The following is a 19,529-nucleotide window of genomic DNA, read 5'->3' as shown; positions in this document are numbered from 1 at the left end:
ACGAATCCGCTTTTCAGACAACATGTGCATAGTCTCAATATGTATTTTGAGTGTTTGTTTACACGTGTTCATAGTACAGGCACATACGCCCTATCACCTAAGGCCAGGAAACCTTTTTTTCTTTTGTAACGTCCATAATGGATGAGACAGGGTTTTTTTTTTTTTGCCTTCTGTCATGCTCAGCATGCACCTGACAGCATTTATGATGATCTTAAGCACTTTGCTGGGATGGGGTCCTCTATGCCTGCAGGCCTCTCTTTCAGCCGTGTCACAGGGCTGGTTCTCCCTCCACCATCCACGATCGATTATGTAGCTTGGCAATAGATTCTCTGAAAATCTACTTCTCATATAATGGGAGCCTGGAGCGAGCGCAGGCTCTTTTCAGGCCTTGCTGCAGCAGCGAGGTGGAACCCCAGGGGAACCTGCTGGGTGTCCTGGCCCCCTTGTCCATGTTTAACGCGTTCCACGCTAGCACCGAAGCGACTCAAAAGTCTCCGAAGTCCTGCTGGGCCTCCACTAGGCCTTTCTGATCTACTTTTGTACATGCTGTCCTAGCTTTAATCCTAGCTCCATATCTCTTTAAAATCTTGGGTCTATTTTGATTGCTGTTCTGATTATGCTGCATTGTCTAGTGTCTGAATTGTTTCCTGTCAACGTCTGTAGCAACAGGGTACTGCTCTGCCTCATCCTTATGCTTGATACTAACAAAGAGGAGGAGAAATCCTTAAAAAAATTCTTTCCTTCCAGCAAAGGTTAACGGCGGCGGCCCCTTTAAGGCGGGGGCGGGGCCCGGTGCACGCCGGCCCGGCCCCCTGCTCCCGCCTAGCTGCGCGTGCGCGGCGGAGGGAGGAAGGTGCTGCGCGCGCCGTCACGTGACGCGGTGGCGGGCTCCTCCGAACCGGCGAGCGCCGCGCGCGCGTAACGGCCGGGAGCGGCGCCGAGCTGGGCCGGGCCCCGCCGCGGGTGAGTGAAGGAGGGCGGGGGGCAGCCCGGCCCCCCCTCCCCCGGCTTCTCTGCCCCTCTGCCGGTTCGCGAGGGGCCGGCAGGGCCCGGCCCGGCCCCGCTCGGAGGGAGGCCTCGGGCGGGGGAGGGGCGTTGCGTGAGGCAAATCTGAGGAAAAACACCGTCCGTTGAAACGACCTACAAAATAAAGCCGGGAGGAAAGTGCTGGCGCTGCGGAGCCTTTCGTCCCTTACCCTCCCCCCCCCCCAACCCCCCGCCAGTGTGAGAGTGCCTGCATAAGCATACACAGCGTTGCCTTAATGGTGGACAAGCCAGGAGCGTTACAAAGTGCCACACTTGAGGGGTCGATCGCTAAAGATTAGGATGAGCTGTGGGAGATGGGTTATAGCCCATATGCTTAGTGTGGATTTCTGCTGCCTGTTCTGGAGTAAAAAGATACTGGACTAAGTGGACTTTTGTGCTGATATTGTGTAATTGCTCCTGCTGTGTTCCTGCTTGAGGCCTCCTTTTGCTCTGTATGGGCAATTTGTATCTGTTAGATGCTGTTTAGTGATTTCTACATCTAGCTTCTACCAACTCCACAAGATAAACGTCATGCGGCGTGAGGAATGTTACTGCTGAAGAGCACATAACTTTCCATACAGTGATGCACTCTTAGCTGCTTGTGACCTGTGTCGTGTTCCTCTGCTTGGTGTTTGGAAGGGTGGCGCTTATGCGCTACAGTATTAGCAGGGTACAAAGGGAGGCTCTAAAGCTTGCTTCAAACTTTTGCAAGGTACTAGCATTTGTGGTTGACACAAGGACAGTCTTCTGGAAATAATCAACTTATGATGTCAAGTGCCAGGCTAAAGGAATATGTCTGATCTTCTAAGGTGACTGCATAACTTTGTGCTAAAATGAGATTGTGATAATAGTAGTAAATTTATTAATGAACAATCCTGTGAAGAAATCTTCACTATTTTACTCCTAAAAATATTCTGGAATTCTCTGTTAAACCTCTTATTATTTCTTATTAGGTGCCCTAAGAGTTGTTTGGGTTGTTTTCTTTATGATGTTTATACTACAGTGGAATGCACACAAGAGATATTTCTTATAGCACTCATGTCACAAGCTAAGAGATAAGGATGGGGAGAAAGCTGTCGCGTATTGCTTTGCATGATCTGTTAACATATTTTGGAACAATTGGCACATATAATTGTTTGAATGGTGTATGTTGCATAACAACGTTATTTGGTTTTCTTCCAGAGAGGACCGTGCTGAATATCTGATACAATGGCTATGCAGATGCAATACGAAGCAAATGCAGATACATCTGCAGAAGAAGAGAGCTTTGGGCCACAGCTCATATCTAGGTTAGAGGTATGTCAAAAGTTAGCTCAAGAGTAAGTTCTCAAGAAAGCTACTAATCTCTTTCCTTAAATACAAGTTGCATCTGCAAATTGTGTTGCTAAATTCTTATTTGTGTTTTGTTGGAAAAAAACATACTAAAGTTATGTTTTGTACTATTTTGCTTTGCTGCATATCCTTTCCTGAGCACGTATTGGTCATGTTCAGTATCTATTAAACCAGACAGAGAACAACATCAGCTGCCTGTTCTATGCCATCTATGTAGTTAATGGCTCATGCAAGCATTGCACTGGCAAAGGGATTTATTTCATGGTTCATTGTGTATAAATGAATAGGGAAGTAACATTCAGTATGCTGCCTTGTAATAATGGAGCTTGATCCAAATCTGCTGAAGGCAGCTGAAGGTATTCAGTGGAAGTTAGATGAGGGTGTTTGTGTCTGAGAGTTTCATATGTCTTTTCCTTCTCTCCCCCCACCTCCCTTTCAGCAATGTGGTATAAATGCAAATGATGTGAAGAAGTTAGAAGAAGCTGGATTTCACACAGTTGAGGCTGTTGCTTATGCACCAAAGAAGGAGTTACTAAATATTAAAGGTATCAGTGAAGCCAAAGCTGAAAAAATCCTGGTAAGGATGTTTTGCAAAAGCTTTAACCCCCAAATTCCAGGAAATCTTATGGCTGCTGGCTCAAACTGTTTCAGTAATCTTGGAAGGTCTCAGTTAACAATATCCTGAGAAGGGCAGTAAGGAGGATCAGAGATACAGACTGACCTTTTTATGAGGAAAGACAAAATAGCCTAGGACTAGCTTCTAGAAGTAAATTGGAAGGGACTACTAAAAAGGTCTGTAAAAATTGTGGAAGGTTTGGAGAATATGGCCAAGATGAGTATTATTTCTAGTTCAGGATTTTTTTGGTAAGAGGTTTATGATAGGCAGGCCTAAAGCAAAGCAAGTACTTTTTGGTATAGGATATAATTAAGGTACAGAACTCTTTGTCCTAAGACATTGTGGATGTCTGTAGCATGAACTGGTTAAAAAGAAACAACACGTTCAAAAAGATACATACGCAAAGGGCTAAGTACAGTGTTAATGGGGCAACATTCAGATCAAGAAGCTCACTAACCGAAGCAAGAGGAGTTACCAGATATAGAGTCAGACCCTTGTTCCCTGGTTTGTTATGCTCTTTCCGTAAGCCTCTGCTGTGGGCAGCTGTCAAGGCGTAGCATTTTGGGTGGTGAACCACTGATGTGACCCAGTACAGTTGTTCTTGTGTTGTGTTCTTCTCAAGTTTGTTAATTGTGTACCTCAGCTAAGTATGCATCTTGACGTCTGCAGCTGATTTTGGGGGATTGAGAGCGAACCCTGAGTTGAAATCTCATAGCGTCTTCTAACTCGGAATGTGGAGTTTCTGCAGGACTAGTTCCTGTGTATTTAAATTTGAGCTAGCAGAATATTTAACTCCAATATTTTACTTACTTTTGTTTGCTATGAGGAAAATAACATTCCTAGGATGGGCATACATGTTATTAAGTATTTCTAGTTTCACATGAACAGAACTGAACCCAAGGGCGGGTTAAGGGGAGGGGAGGAGCATTTCTGTAAGATGTACAGAAGGGGTGTGGAAGCTTTTTCTCTGAACAGAACGTCAGTTCTGTTCAAAGATACCAAGTAATCACAGTGATCTATAAAACAAAATGTATGCATTGAATTTTATAGCTGTCTCTTGATTTCATAAAACAGAAAATTACAATACTAATTACTAGAGGGGTTAAATGAACGGGATGAACATTCCTTACGATACTTAGTTTGGTTTTCTTTAGGCCGAAGCAGCTAAACTCGTTCCAATGGGTTTTACTACAGCAACAGAATTCCATCAGCGGAGGTCAGAGATCATCCAGATCACCACGGGGTCCAAAGAACTTGATAAACTTCTTCAAGGTAAGAATTTTATTTCTTTATTGATTAACCTTCATTATCTGTTTTTTTTCTATACCAGACATGTTACTTGCACAAAAAAACATAAGAATACATCTGCTGGTTGAACTAAAATCTCCTTAGTACTTCTTTCTTGTATCACAATCAATTCTCTTTAACAAGCTGCAGCAGTAGTTTTGAAAACTTTCGGTCATGGCACATAAACCTAGAGTTGATCACTTCAGATCTTTCCCGTTTGGCCTATTCTTTAGTCTGTTCCAAGAAAACAAAAACAGGTATAATCAGCTCCCCATCCCTAGTTGTAGTTTAAAAAACAAAAAAAGTCATCTCAGCTCTTCAGCGTGTTCAAAAAATATACTTACCTGAACTGCAACATGAACTGCAACTTATTTACAGCCTGAACAAATCTCAGTGTGAAAACTGGTTTCTCCAATCAGAGTTTTGAAACTTAGATGATCACTTTTAGCCAAAGCATGCGTTTAACTGAGTCTCTGTATATGTATGGTCTATCTGTTTAAAGTATGTGATCATCTTCTGCTTCCCCCCCCCGCTTCCTTCTTAAGGAGGAATAGAAACAGGGTCCATAACGGAGTTATTTGGCGAATTTCGTACTGGAAAGACGCAGTTGTGTCATACCCTGGCAGTAACCTGTCAAGTGAGTAGTCCACTTTATTAATTGCATATTCAGACTTTTAATAAATCAAGTATTCAGACAACATAGCTTTTGGCTATTTGCTAATTTGTGCACTTTTTTTAACAATACAAATGTGATGCATCTAAATGGCTGTTGCAAAGAATCTGAATATTTTATCTGTTCAGGAAGTGTCCTCAAAAGCCTTTGCAGCACCATTAACTGAATTCTCAACTTGCTAAGATCTTTTGTTTCATGCTTCCTCTATGTACTAGGATTACTTTAGTACCGATGAAGTTTGTGATTTTTTTTTTCTGTATTTGATGTATACCTTGTAGCTTTTTCTCTCCATAATATTCTGACAACAAAAATTAATACACATCAGCCTCATAGCCTAGTTTTAGGTCTTAAATACAGAGAAGCATTTGATTTCTCTTCAGGCATTGTAGACTGCTGAGAACCTTTCTCATCACCAAGACTGCAGAAAAGAGGGATGAAATTTATTTGGTCCAACCATATTTTTGGGCCAGTTGCTTTTTTCTAGCATATCCTAAGCTTACTTCCCTTTATTTTCATAAAATCCTTCTGTTGACTCTTGTTATCAAACAGTAAGTTATCTAACTCATTTCTAGTCTTAGTATAAAAAAATAATAGTGGGTATATATTAATTTCTAGAGGGTGCAATTTGATGACTTAGTTAAAACCATTGGGCACCTGGACATACCAGGTCAAAGCTGAGCATTTGTTCTCCTTACAGAGGTATCTAGATTGGAAACGTGAATCTTTCTGTCACTGGCTTCTCACATTTTCCAGATAAATGTGACTGTAGTCACTGTAGACTTGGTATGTTGTTTACTGTATTAATATTAGTTGAGGGCACATGGCAATAACTGGGTTATTTGTTGTTATCCTAGTCCATGTTCATTCCTTTGCTCTTTATTTCAGCTTCCCATTGACCGAGGTGGTGGTGAAGGAAAAGCTATGTATATTGACACAGAAGGCACTTTCCGTCCAGAACGTCTTCTTGCTGTGGCTGAAAGGTTTGTACTTACAGACAGAAGTAAATTAGCACTAGTCAAAAAAAGGAATGCCTTTGCTCACAATGGGACAATTTAGTTACTTAATGAGGATCACAGTATATGTCAGCCTGGCTCCTTAAATTAATTGGACTGTTGCAGTAAGAATTGTTCCTACAAAAGCTCTCCTCATTCTAGCAGCCTGCCTGCCTAGAAGCACTTTAGAACACTTCGTTAGCTGTATTTTATAGATAAAGTTTCTGAATTGTACTTAGATGTGATAACCACTAGCATCGTTGTCCCTGGAGTATAAGGTCTTCACTTCTTAGTGTCCCTTTCCAATTCAGTTTTACTGTTAGTGTGATACATTCAAAGATTCTACATAAATTCTGTCAATAGAATTACCTTGGAAAAAAAGATTCCTGTGTGAAAAGCTCCTCACAGCAGCAGCTGGAAATTGATTTTTGTTCAAAAGTACAAGAGCATCCACTGTCCTACTGAAAAGGTGTTTTCTGATCTGCTTCTGCCTCAGAATGTTCTTAAATGCTGTGTATGCAAATTGAAAAGTGTAAATTACTCAAATTTCTTGAAGGCAACAAAAATTCTGCTGTCTTCATAAAGATTCTGGTTAGACTTAAAATCCTGAAGTGCTGGTTCCATCTGTTAGGCAAAGAAGTTATTTCTGGTCTTTAGAATTTCTCAGAATTAAAATACTGCTTCCATGGGCCTTAATTCTATGTGATAATTGTTTTGGTGAAATATCAAAGTGTGTATGTAACTTCAGTGAACTGAGGTTGATGTATAATATTTGTCTTGCCGTATTTATCAATCACTGAAATGCATCAACGTTAGACTGACAGTTTGGGATGGTATGTGAAGCCTATCATACCTGACTGAAGTAGGAGAGGAATTTCAGGGAAGCAGAATGCAATTATTCAGTTTGAATTTGGGGCCTAAGCATCAGACTAACAATTTCAGTGATCTGGTAGTTTTAAAAGTGTTTCCAGCTAGATACTGTTTAGAATTGGAGTATCAGTAAACTGTGCACTTCTGGAAATAATAAGATGATGAATACTAATTGTTTCTAAGCTGCAAGCCAAAATTATGCAGAAAGGCTGAGCTGATTTGAATACAGAGGCCAGGATGTTCTGCAAAGATTCAACAATAAAATCAGTTAGCTTGTTTTTCTACTTTCATCTTGCTGATCTGATTTAGGTTCACAGTTTTTACGGGTTCTGTGTGCATACTTCTTATTTTTTAACCTGTTTTTAAAATGTTTGTACTATACAGATTTCAAATTTCCTAGTTTAAAGAGCAAATAGCTCTCCTCCTTTTTTTACTGTGTCCCAGCCTTTACAGGAGTAAGACTTAATTGTCAAGTTTCCTTCAAGTAGCCAAAATGTGGTTCACTGCAGTGCAGCATAAATTGCTAGTGCTGGTGCAAAGGAGGACACAAGAATGAGCAGCAGAAAGCAGAGGGATTGAAAGGATAGGACTGCTGCTTTGTAGCAGTAGCACAGTTACATGATGTAATGCCGGTATTCGTACACCTTTCCATGACTATAGCTAGAAAAATCAAGTAAGGTTTGATATCAAACTGATATGACATCTGCTGACCCACAGGAGATGCCTCCTTTACTTTCTAGAAGGAGATGACATAATCAACATGCTATCCTAAATGAAGTAAGTTCAAGTCATTGAAAAATAGTAATCTGAAGACTTGGATCAGTACTAGATTTTGATTTGCTACTGGAAGGCAAAGTCTCATCAGAAGACTTTTTATGCAGTATTTAGAAGTTAATTTGATTTACAAATGTTCACTTTGCAAACATCTGGTGTTACTATTCCTCTCTCTCTCTCCTTCCTCTCCATTCCCCCAACTATTTTGTTATTGTCCCTCTCCAGGAAGTCATTACCCTCAGTGATCTGCTGCTGGAAGGAAATGTGCACTTCCTAATCAGCGGGGGACAGGACCAACTGAATCCTGTTGACTCTTAAAGATTTGGTCTAACCCTGCTGGCTTTCCCTGGAGCAAGTACAGGAATGCTCCCAAATTCCTTTCACAGACAGATATATGGCAAAAAACACCTCTTGGCAGTGATGAGAAGGTGAAATGATGATGTTCAGGCTACACCTGTAAGAGAGTATCTGTACATGGCTGTATACAGAGAGTACCTCTTCCAGTCAGTTCCATCTCTTCAGCGCTCACTCTTTTTCATAAAGTTAGCCAGGATGGAGGCTAAATGTCATTCCACTCATTCCTTTCTGTAGTTTACTGATTTGTCAAGTGTTTGATTAGGACCCTTGACTTTTATCTCCGATGCCTACTATTTCAAAGTGGCCTTGTTTCAGAACCTTAGTCAGGCTTGATTATTGTTCACCTTCAAACATGAGGTGTCACCAGCCTAGTAAGGCTAGTAACAAAATTAATAGAGAGCTATGGTTCTAAAAGTGTACTTTTCAAAGCTATACATCGCCAAGGAGTCTAACCTCTACACGAATTAGGAAGGGAGAAATTAGGTGTCCAGCTGTGAAAAAAGGAATAATGTAAGTAAAAGTCTTCCTTGTAGATGGTTGTTGTCCTTCACTGGGGAACCCTTTTGACCTCTGGTTCTTCAGATAGAATCTTGCAACACTTTTCTAAGTTGTCACTGTATTCTCATACTGGGAGGTCTTCTCAACAGAACAGGCACTTACGTCCATTGATGTGTGCTCCTGCACTCAATGAACTTGTTGATACTTGCTCTATATTTAATTGGCTTTATGTAGACATTTTGAGTATATCTCTCTGAAGTGCTTGTACACTAACGCCTGTAAGATGGGGAACAAACAGGAAGAGTTAGAGGCCTGCATGCAGTTGCAGGGCTACAGTCTCATTGCAATCACAGAGGTGTGTGGGGATAGCTCACATGATTGGAGTGCTGCCATGGGTGGATACAGGCTCTTTAGAAAGGACAGGCCAGGAAGGCAAGGACGGGGTGTTGCCCTTTATGGAAAAGAGCAGCAGGAATGCATAGAGATGAATGATGAGCCAGCTGAGACCTTATGGGTCAGGATTAGCAGACAGACCAACAAGGATGACATTGGAGTGGGCGTCTGCCTGATCAGGAGGAAGTAAATGAGACCTTTTTCAGACAACTGGAAGAAGCCTCGTGTTTGCAAGCTCTGATCCTCATGGGGGACTTGCGCCACACCGATATTTGCTGGTGGGGCAAAACAGCAGGATGCAAACAGTCCATGAGGTTTCTGGAGTGCAGTGATGATAACTTCATGATGCAGGTGATCAAGGTGATCAAACACCAATGAGGGGGGTGATGCTCTGCTGAATCTGATTCATAAAAACAAGGAAGAACTTGTCAGGGATATGAAAATTGGGGACAGCCTTGGCAACAGTGACCGTGAGATGATGGAGTTCAGGATCCTGAGAGGTGGGAGCAAGGCATTAGGTAGGATCACAATGCTAGACTTCCAGAGAGCAGACTTTTTCCTGTTCAGGGATCTATGTGGAAGAATCAGATGGGATATGGCCCTGGAGAGAGGAGGAGTCCAGGAGAGCTGGTTGATTTTCAAGGATCACCCCCTCCAGGCTCAAAAATGATCCATCCCAACAAATAGGCAATCAAGCAAAGGCAGCAGGAGGCCTATATGGATGAACAAGGAGCTCCTGATAAAACTCACATATAAAAAGGTAGCATACAAGAGGTGGAAGCAGGGCCAGATGACCTGGTATAAATGCAGCCATACTATTCAAGCATGGAGGGATGGTGTTAGGAAAGCCAAAGCCCATCCAGAGTAGAATGTGGTGTGGGATGTGAAAGGCAACAGGAAAGGATTCTACAGGTGTATCAGCAACGAAAGGAAAACTGGGGAAAATATGGGTCTGTTGCTGAATGGAGTGTGGGATCTAGTGACAACACACAAAAGCAGAATTGCTCAATGCTCTTTTCACCTCTGATCTTTACTGGCCTGATCAGCCTTCAGGAATCCCAGGTCCTGTATCCACTGTGATTGTCTGGAGGAAAGGAGGACTTTCCCTTGGTGGAGGAGGATCAGGTTAGGGAGCATTTAAACAGACTGGGCATAAACAAGTCACTGGGACCTGATAGGATGCACCCATGAGTGCTGAGGGAGCTGGCAGATGTCAGTGCTAAGCTGCTCTCGAATATTTTTGAAAAGTCATGGCAATCTGGGAAGGTTCCTGAGTGCTAGAAGAAAGCAAATGTCACTCCTATCTTCAAGAAAGACAAGGAGGCATATGCAGGGAACTACAGAGCAGTCAGCCTCACTTCAATCATGGGGAAGGTGATGGAGCATCTGACTTTGGAGAGAGGCAGAGAGAGATGGGATTGTTTAGCCTGGAGAAGAGAAGGCTTGGCAGTATCTAATCAATCTATATAAGTTTCTGTTGGAGGAGGGAGTAAAGAAGACGGAACTAGACTCTTCTCAGTGGTGCCCAGTGACAGGACAAGAGGTAATAGACACAAATTTAAATACAGGAAATTCCATTTCAGCATATGAAAAGGGTTTTTTTTTACTCTAGAGGTGATCCAGTATTGGAACAGGTTGCCCAGGCATGTTGTGGAGTCTCTGTCCTGGGAGATGTTCAAAATCTGACTGGAACAATGTCCTGAGCAACCTGCTCTAGGTGATCCTGCTTTGAGCAGGGGAGTTGGACTAGACAATTTGTGGAGGTCCCTTCCGAACTCAAATGAGTCTCTGATTCTGTAAAATATGCTCTAGTGTGAAATGTAAAATGAGAGCAAGATATGTATGTTCTCGCTCATGGAAAAAATATTACTACAATTCAGATATAAGGAGGGTAATCAACTGGTTCTCCAGATTCCAAGGGATCTCTGTCAAAGGGCCGTATAAATAAGTTAAATGCAAGATGCTGAATGTAAGTATCTGTATTTTTGGTAATGTAACACCGAGGAGTTGCAGGTGGATGGCTGTTGAGTACTGTTACCTTTTGACTTCATATTCAGAACTCCAAATTTGTCCGTGAATCTGCTTAGAATCTAAAAGTGTTTTATTAGTGTTACAGTGGTATATTCAGAGTATTCTATTTCATGATGATTATTTTTCCTGTTCGTAGTTTTATTTTGAGGAAAACATGCCTGATGTTCTACTTTGCTGCTGTTCCTAGGCAGTAAAATAGTCTTTAAAAATGGTTTCCAGTTGTTCTCTGCCATTACCTTTTTTCATAACCACGTTCTGTTGCCTTTTGTTTTGTCTTTTTTTTTTTTTTTTGAAAACCTCCCAGGCTCTCCCAGGAATGTGCGTTTAATCTAGTCTTCATATGAACCTGCTAGATAACTACTATTGATGAAGTTGTCACTTTAAGATTTTTCTCACTGAATTCTGCAGGTATGGCTTGTCTGGCAGTGACGTCCTTGATAATGTGGCATATGCTCGAGGTTTTAACACAGATCATCAGACCCAGCTCCTGTATCAAGCATCTGCAATGATGGCTGAATCACGGTAATAAGATTGACTTGGATGGAGTGATTTTTATGCTGTTACATAGTCATATTATAAAGCTACCTGTAGCTGACAAGTAAGTGCAAGAGTATAGATTACATAATTGTGAAATGTCAAAATACTTTTATAGTTAACTTCTTAAAAATGTATTTGCTCTCTTCAGTTCGTAGCTTCAGTAGAGCAGTTTTTATTATTCTGAAATTAGATTATGCCTTTGTTTATCCAAATAATGACGTTTTTGTATTGGCAGTCAGCTGTGCGTTAATACCTGTTTCTGTTGAAATGTTGGATGACTGAGACTGGCTTGAGCTGTGACAACTGATGTTACTTTTTAAAGAACAAGTGCCATCCTGAGAAACAATTTTGAAGACCAGTTTATAATGGCTTTCAGGAATAAAAAGAGTTGATTTAGAGCATGCCAAGCACTAAAGAAACCTGTGTGACAGCTTTAGTTTAAAACTAAGATTTATGAAACCCTTTAGAAGGAAGGAAGTGGTGGTGTGAGGTGTTTAGGAACCTGTCCGTAGAATACCTGGGGTGTCAAAACGTTATATTTTGGACTAGTTTATCAGAGTACTTAAGTATAGATCTAAGTTTTTAATCATGGAGCAACTTTGTTTGAGTTTACTGGGATTTTTTGTATAGGTCAGTAGTCTGAACATTGCAGATCAAGTCCATGTTGTTAAAAATAATACTTCTGCTAGCTGGCAGGTGAGAAGAGCTTGTATCCAAATCTTTATGCAGCCTTGCAATTAGCTGGGCACTATCAGATTCAAACAGAGGCATTGTTCATACTTGGAAATACTTATAAGTACTTCATCTTTTCCAGTTATGCATTGCTGATAGTGGACAGTGCCACAGCCCTTTACCGAACAGATTACTCTGGAAGAGGTGAGCTGTCAGCTAGACAGATGCATCTGGCCAGATTTCTGCGTATGCTTCTTCGACTTGCAGATGAGGTAAACTATGAACTGTTTCCCTCTGCCCTCCATGCTTTGCTCTCTACAGAACTGATTATTGGATTTCTTTCTCTTAGCAGTTTTATACAGATGGTTTTCTGCTTGCTCAGCATCTGCCTCCATTTTGTTTTGAGATGCATGATAGAGTGGTTGTGGAGAGCAGTACTTAGGATGGGAGGAGTGTATGCATGTCTTTTCTCTTTTTTTTCTTTCTTTCTTTCTTCAGATTGTGGAAAATAAATGAATTTTATTTCTCACTTCTCTCCTTATAGTTTGGTGTGGCAGTTGTGATCACTAACCAAGTAGTTGCACAAGTAGATGGAGCTGCCATGTTTGCTGCAGATCCTAAAAAACCTATTGGAGGAAACATCATAGCACATGCTTCTACCACCAGGTAAGAGAATAATTATCATCTTCTGTCAGCATTATTTTGGAAGATTTTAAGAAATCAAGTACCTTTAAATTCTGGGGGGGTTTTCTGTGAAGTCTGTCAACAGTATGTCCAGTCTGCTTTTCAAAAAATGAGAGCCTCTCTGAGTGTGGGATTTATTCTGCAGTAAAATTAATACAGCATTTGTAAAAGTTAAAACCTGATATTTTAATGATTATGGTAATGATTTACTGAAAGTAAGCTATACATCCTTACTTGTTTTGTTTCCTTCTCCCTATTAGACTGTATCTGCGAAAAGGCCGAGGTGAAACCAGAATATGTAAGATTTATGACTCTCCTTGTCTTCCTGAGGCTGAAGCCATGTTTGCTATTAATGCTGATGGAGTGGGAGATGCTAAAGACTGAAGACTGCTTTCCATTTCTCATGTAATCTGACACTGGTGGCTGTAAAAGGCTGCTTTCTTTGTGGCACCTTACAGATGCTTTCCCACTGCAGCTGCTGTTCAAATGCTGATGGAGGAATCCGTTCATTTCAACATTCAGGTGCATCAGGTGAATACATTTTGAGACACATCTGAAGATGTAATTGGAAGAGATTTTCCCTCTTTGGCTTTAGTCACATGTTAGATTAACATGGTTTCTTGAGAAAATTTTCAGAGGACCATAGTATTTGTATTTTTCCTCACAGCTGGTGCTACAGTTGGATTCTACCCATGGACATAGTGCAGTAAGATGATAATATGTGGCAATAGTTTATAATTTGGTGAATTCAAAGTAAGATTGATGGGTTTGTCAAATATGGAAAGTGATGACTTAAATACTTAATCGGTTGTTTTAATGATTAATTAGAAAATAAAGCAGAATGGTATTCCGCAGTAAGGATTTGAGAATATTGTGGGGATTGATGATCACAATCCATATTCTTTATGTTAATTTTGTTTTGGGTGCTGTAGCATCATCTGGTTTTTGAGGGGAACTGTTGATTTACATGTGAATTGCATCTTTGGTATCTCGTCAATTCTCTGGAAATCTGCCTTTAATAAAAGGACTATGAGAAGCACTAATGACATTACAGGTTTCTGGGGTTCCACCAGGTGTTAATTCAGACTATGGCATTTCTGATGTGCAAGTAGGTAGAAGCCCCATAAATCTTCATAGGTGGCCTCTGAATTTCAAACTGGAATATTTGTTTTCTAGGCTAATCTTCATAGTCACGCTAACAAAATGCATTTCCTCCTCAGTTTAAGAGAGATATGTGCAGTACAGCTGTGTTGTAAGTGCCCTGTAAATGTCTCTTAAGAGTTTTTTGAGATGAGGTCTTAGCAGTGTAAAAGTTCTTTTATATTATGCAGTATTTTTATATAAGCTGTTCTATTGTGAACTACTCTAAACTTGATTAAAGATGATAATATTATAGTGAGGGGTTGGCAATAAAAAATATTTTCCTTGCCAGCACTCTTTTTCTTGGACAAATAGTGAAGAATATGACAGTGGGAGTCAACTGTGGCTTACAGGCTAGCAGACATAAGCTGAATTTATTCAGGTATCTAAACACTTACACCATACTGACTACTAAATCTTGTCAAATGCCAAATTGTCTACTGACTTATTCATAGCTAAATGCCTTTGTTCTTAAATTCTGCACAGTCAGTGGAGCATCTGCTGTTTCTGATCAGAAGATACACAAAGGGCCATGTTGGCCATTGCTGTCAGCATTGTCTGCAGCTGAGTTTCAGGAACCAAAACTCATGCTAAAATGTTAAGTAGGGGATTACATTGGCATTGAACTCTATCGTTAAGGAACTGAGAAGTTCGGTGTTTTTAGTGACAGAGGCTCAGCACTTGCTTGCTACTCACATTTGGCCTGCATGTAGGTGAATCTGATTGTACTGCCTGTGCTTACTGCTGTCTAACATGGCCAATTAGAAGATCCTGTTGTTGCCTGAAGCATGCTAGATGTTAATCATTCTGGCTGAAACCTGACATGGCCAGTGTCTGTAATAGGCCAATACTTCTTGTGGGGGAAAAAAATGGCAAAGACTTTCAGCTATCTTCAGAAGTGAGGCTAGAGGAAAGGGAAATGTTATGCCCTCTGCCAAAGAATGTCCAAGCTGTTTCTTTTTTGAGAATTTCTAGTCTTTCTGTTTTTTTAAGTCACAAGTTTGGCAGGAGCTGGTCTCTGCCATCAATGAAAAGTCTCTTGCTACCCCTGCAGAAATTTGCTTACAGGTGACCAAGTCATGGACCTCACAGTCAGTTCTGATCTGTCCAGAACACTTGTTAGATGTTTGCAGTTTTCCTTTTTGTGTGTGGGTATGCCCTGCTCAGGGCCCAGTTTAAGAATCAGACTAATGGCAGCTGTCGTTACCGGCGAAAAAGACGGATTGTGTTGCTGCCAGTAACTGGCTTGATTCAGATGTGTAAGGGGAAAATCACTGGACCTACAGAGAGCAGAGGAATGTTTCTTCCAGAATTTTTGTTCCAGAGAAAGCTAGGACTGGCTGGGAAAATGAGATGAGGAATAGGAGTAAGAAAGTGGGGAGAGGAAAAACAAATGTGAGGACGGAAACATGGGACTAACTCTACGGGCAGAGGGACTGTAAAAAGGAGCAGGAGATAAGGTGACACTGAGATGGGGTAAGGGAACAGATTGAGAAGTAGTCAGCTCAGATATAAAACTAAGAAAAGGCAACTGAGACTACACAGCTTGTATCCAGTAAGATCCAAACTCTTAAGTATGCCCCTTTATGATTTTTTTCTTTAATGTAACTGTGTAATACATTTGCAGTTGCTCATAGTATAAACTAGAATGTTTATCTAGACCTTACCATATTTCCAGCTGCATACAAACACAGGATTTAAGTCATCTGAGTATGAACTTTAATATGCTAAAAATTTCAGGAGGAACCAGTACTGTCTTCTGGTTTAACAGAGTATTAGGTTAGCACACTGAATTCTGAACACTGCCAGGCAGTACAGTCATTCCAATTTGGAGGACACTATTACCTATTGAAATGCACTTCTGACTGTTCATTTCTCTTAGGTTTTACAAATCTGATCAGCTATTTAATATGAAGGCTTAAAAGTACACAGCTGGCAGCTTTGGTATGATTTCCAGCAATCAACTGCATTTTCTTAAAAATCCACTTTGTAAACAAAATATCATTTGGTATCATTTAGAGATAAATGCCATTCTTTTGGAAGGGGCTGGGGGTGGGAGACAGCTTGTGCTTTGACTTTCAGTGTAGCAGAAAGTTGTAATGTCTTACTTGGTTTCTGCGCTGTTGCTTCTCTTCAGTGCATTTTTGAAGGGGAAGTTTTGACATGTCTGTATCAGTCCTCCACTGTTTGTATCTCTTTGTATGCTAATGCTGTATATTCAATCTAATAGAACAATGATTTGCTCATTTCCGTAGCCCGCCTAGGGCTTTGAACAACTAAAATTACTTCTGAAGTTCTTTTCTGTGTTCATAGAATGCTCTGCGTGCGAACTGATTTTTCTAATAGCCTACAGTACTTCTCTTAGCTAGCTGAAAGATTTATAACTTTGTGGTTGGGGAAGCAAAAGGGAAGAGAATAGGAAATACTTGTTCCTATTGTCTAAGCTCCTGTATGGTCTATGCTCTGAAATGCATGGGATTTTTGTTTTTTTATTTTTCTCTCTTAAACTCAAGAACCCTCTTTTAAAGATCTTTTCTCTAAGTTATCCTGTGACATCCCTATAGCAACTGCACAGACAGATATTTTCGTAGAGGGTTTAAGTCGCTTATGACATAGTGCTATGAAACATTAATTTTTCAAACATTTTTCTTGTTTTCTGTTTGTTTTTCTTGATGTTTCCAAAAAATCCAAAAGTTACTCTCAAGGCAGTAGAGTATCATTAGAAATGATATTCACTTATAAATTCTTAAAAGTGCTTGTGTGTGTGTGTGCGCGCGCATGTGCACGCACTAGGCTGGCTCACATTCATCCAGCCAATTTTTTCTAAGTGTGAACTGATGTCTAGATGCAAAGACCAATTTATTGCTGAATTGAAATAGCTTGAGTGTGTAGAAGTGTGTACATAGTTCTGCACTAGTAATGATCTCATTAGAGCATGATAGAGAGATGCAGAGTGGTTTGATTAATTAAAACTACACAGATGCAGTCTGGAGTGTTTTGTTTTTTTCACGTTTCTCTTGAGTTGCAGTTGTCAGTATTTCGCTGTCTGGATTGCTGTAGTTCTTTCAGCACTGGTTAGTTACCAGTCACAAATGCTCTGCCCATCCTCTGAAGGATGATGCATCTGTTTTGAATTTCCAGAAAAGTTGGCAACACTATTAGCTATGCAATTTGCATTTTGTACACAAATTAAAAACTCTCATAATACAAATGTGAAATGCAAAAACCACGAGGCTCAAGGAGCTAAGCAAGGCTCACAGTTGGAAAAACACAAGCACAGTGTCATGTTAAGAAATATTCCCATGTTTTCTTTATAAGAGAACAGCCACATCTCATAACTTGTTGCATCTTACTTTGTGGGCAGATAGCTGGCTGAGTTTATACCATTGTGTGTGGTCAGTGAAGTTTTCCCAACTATCCAGCCTTAGGAGCATATGCTAAATTTTTCCAGATGCAGCCATGGTGGTGCAAGTGTAGAGAAAGAGCTACTCAATGGCTCCAGTTATCCCTTTCTGTTAGCTTTGCAAATACACAAACCCACTGTGTCACAACAGAGCTTTCCCCGGGATGTGTTTTTAATTACGATGGGGGATCTTTGTGAAAGGTCAGAACTTGGACTGAAAACAATCAGATTGCTGCATATGGTTTATATTATCTCAGTTCAATACTACTAGTGCCTAGGTTTCCCCACTGAAACCTGAGGCTGCTGCATTTAGGAGAGGGGAAAGGAGTGACCTTGTATAACCCACGTTACTCTAGCTGGGGAAGAGAATAATGATTGAAGATAGAGGTGCCTAAAGTCTAAGATAACACATGGTTGGTTTCACTGCCTAACTTGAGTTAATTAAACTACATAAACTTGTATTTCAGTTTATCGCTGTGCTACTGACTTTGGCCAGTAGCATGTATTAGTCTTGGCGGTAGCAGTTTTTGTCGTGAAATCGATGAGTTTATGTTGTGCTATTGAAATGCAACTTTAACAGTCCATAGCTGCTGGCACAGACTTCACTGTTGCTGGTCAAAGGAGCTGACAGGACAAATTGTAGACTCCTTCAAGAACTAAAAAGACCACGTATGATCCACCATTTCCCATCAGCCTGTTTCAGCCTTCATTTTCAAGAGAAACTTTTAAATATAAATTACTTTCTCTGTGCTATCTAGGTACATCGTTCTTCATTCTTTGTCTCACTCAAGTAGGCTGTGTCCTCTTACAGGAAAGGCAGAAAATATCTACATAACCCAGAATATCTACATAACCCAGCCATGATCTGAAGCTTTAAACAAACTTTGGAGCACTCAATATTTGTCTGATCGTTAAATACAGGACACAAAAGAAGTTTTAATAACTGTAAACTTGAGGTTTCAAATGAATGAAGAAAAAAGTACAACTGAAGGAACACCTTAGCTGAAGTTTAAGGTTACATCCAGAATGTTTAAGGTGTCTTATAATAACAATAAATCCAAAGGTAACTGTGTTGGAACAGACACAGAGTAACTAGTTAAAACACTATCACATGCAATTATGCTAAAGGTTTTTCTGTAGTTACATTACTCGTAGGGTGCCCTGTTGAAAAGATGAACTTCTGAGAGATTATTTATGTTGCACAAAATCCCATACTATGTCATGCCTGACAGCCTTACAAGTGTCAATATCTAAGTATGGGTGAGTTTTCTACCACAAGTGCCTTTTTTGTCTACTGCAGGCTACTGGAATTACTCCGAAGACTGTTGTGCTGCTTGGAAGGACTGGCTTAATTGAATCTTGCCATCATTACTAACCTTCCCTTTTTTATTTGCCTAAGAGCTAATGGTTGTAGAAGTGGCAGTACCTGTGGCCGTTAATCTTCTTAGTGAGTTAGTGTCCAGGACTTCTTGCTACACAAGAAATCTCACTCCACTGCAAGTGCTGCTTGATTTTTCTCCCCCCCCCCCTTTTTTTTAAATTGCATTTGCAGTAGCACATCACCAGTCTGATGACAAAGGGAATATTCTCAGTGTTACTGCACTGCACATGAAAACAAGCTGATATTTTGGTACACAGGAGGGTGTTTGAGTGTTGAATGGATGTTGGGGGGGGAGTGGGGAAAAAAATCCAAAAAACAGAAGTAGTGTATCTTTGCACCTTTTCAGAAAATAAGCCTTGAGATTAAGTTTCACTTAAATCCTTGGTTTTTTTTAAAGCAGTTGCATTCTACTGCTTCTTAAATTTATTCTGTAGATTTTTTTGGCAGAAAATTGATTGTAAGGTAACTTGACTATACTTGTTTGTCCATATGTTATATAAAATATGATACTTCAATCACTGATGCTCCATCAGGTATTAAAAGAAAAAAACCCTAGGTCTTCTGGAAAAAGAAAACTACAGTTGTGTGCAAATCCCCAGCACCACTCCTAAGGAAAGGCTTTGCCTGTGCACAAGCTTTTACCCCTGGAATGAAAGTGAATCTTTGAGACTGGCTGGCAAGGGTTAATGTGATAGAACATTTCACTAGCCTGACAATCAAATCCATCCTATAACTGTGGGGTCAAATTCTACACTATGCCTAGAACATGCAAGTGAAATTAATATTCTTGCAGAGAAATAGACTCCCATCTCATGCCAGACAGCACAGAAATGAAAAGGCTGATTGACCTGACTTCTTACTTG

General features: G+C 40.5%; 1 protein-coding gene across 2 annotated transcripts; it reads left to right on the top strand.

Moving 5' to 3' along the window:
• Nucleotides 1-807: 807 nt before the first annotated feature.
• On the top strand, nt 808-16,179 carry RAD51 (RAD51 recombinase). 2 transcript variants are annotated; one of them, XM_026115531.2, is made up of 10 exons: nt 808-963; nt 2,209-2,322; nt 2,798-2,935; nt 4,129-4,246; nt 4,807-4,898; nt 5,820-5,914; nt 11,258-11,371; nt 12,201-12,330; nt 12,603-12,724; nt 13,003-16,179. In XM_026115531.2, the coding sequence occupies exons 2-10, from the start codon at nt 2,236-2,238 to the stop codon at nt 13,124-13,126; spliced, it is 1,020 nt and encodes a 339-aa protein (XP_025971316.1). In that variant the 5' UTR covers nt 808-963; nt 2,209-2,235; the 3' UTR covers nt 13,127-16,179. The 2 variants fall into 2 exon arrangements, with proteins under 2 accessions (XP_025971316.1, XP_025971317.1); XM_026115532.2 differs by lacking the exon at nt 808-963 and adding an exon at nt 1,817-1,835.
• Nucleotides 16,180-19,529: the final 3,350 nt, after the last annotated feature.

The sequence above is a fragment of the Dromaius novaehollandiae genome, chromosome 5, assembly GCF_036370855.1.
Source record: "Dromaius novaehollandiae isolate bDroNov1 chromosome 5, bDroNov1.hap1, whole genome shotgun sequence".
NCBI classification, from domain to species: domain Eukaryota; kingdom Metazoa; phylum Chordata; class Aves; order Casuariiformes; family Dromaiidae; genus Dromaius; species Dromaius novaehollandiae.
This window is presented reverse-complemented; position numbering and strand designations above follow the sequence as displayed.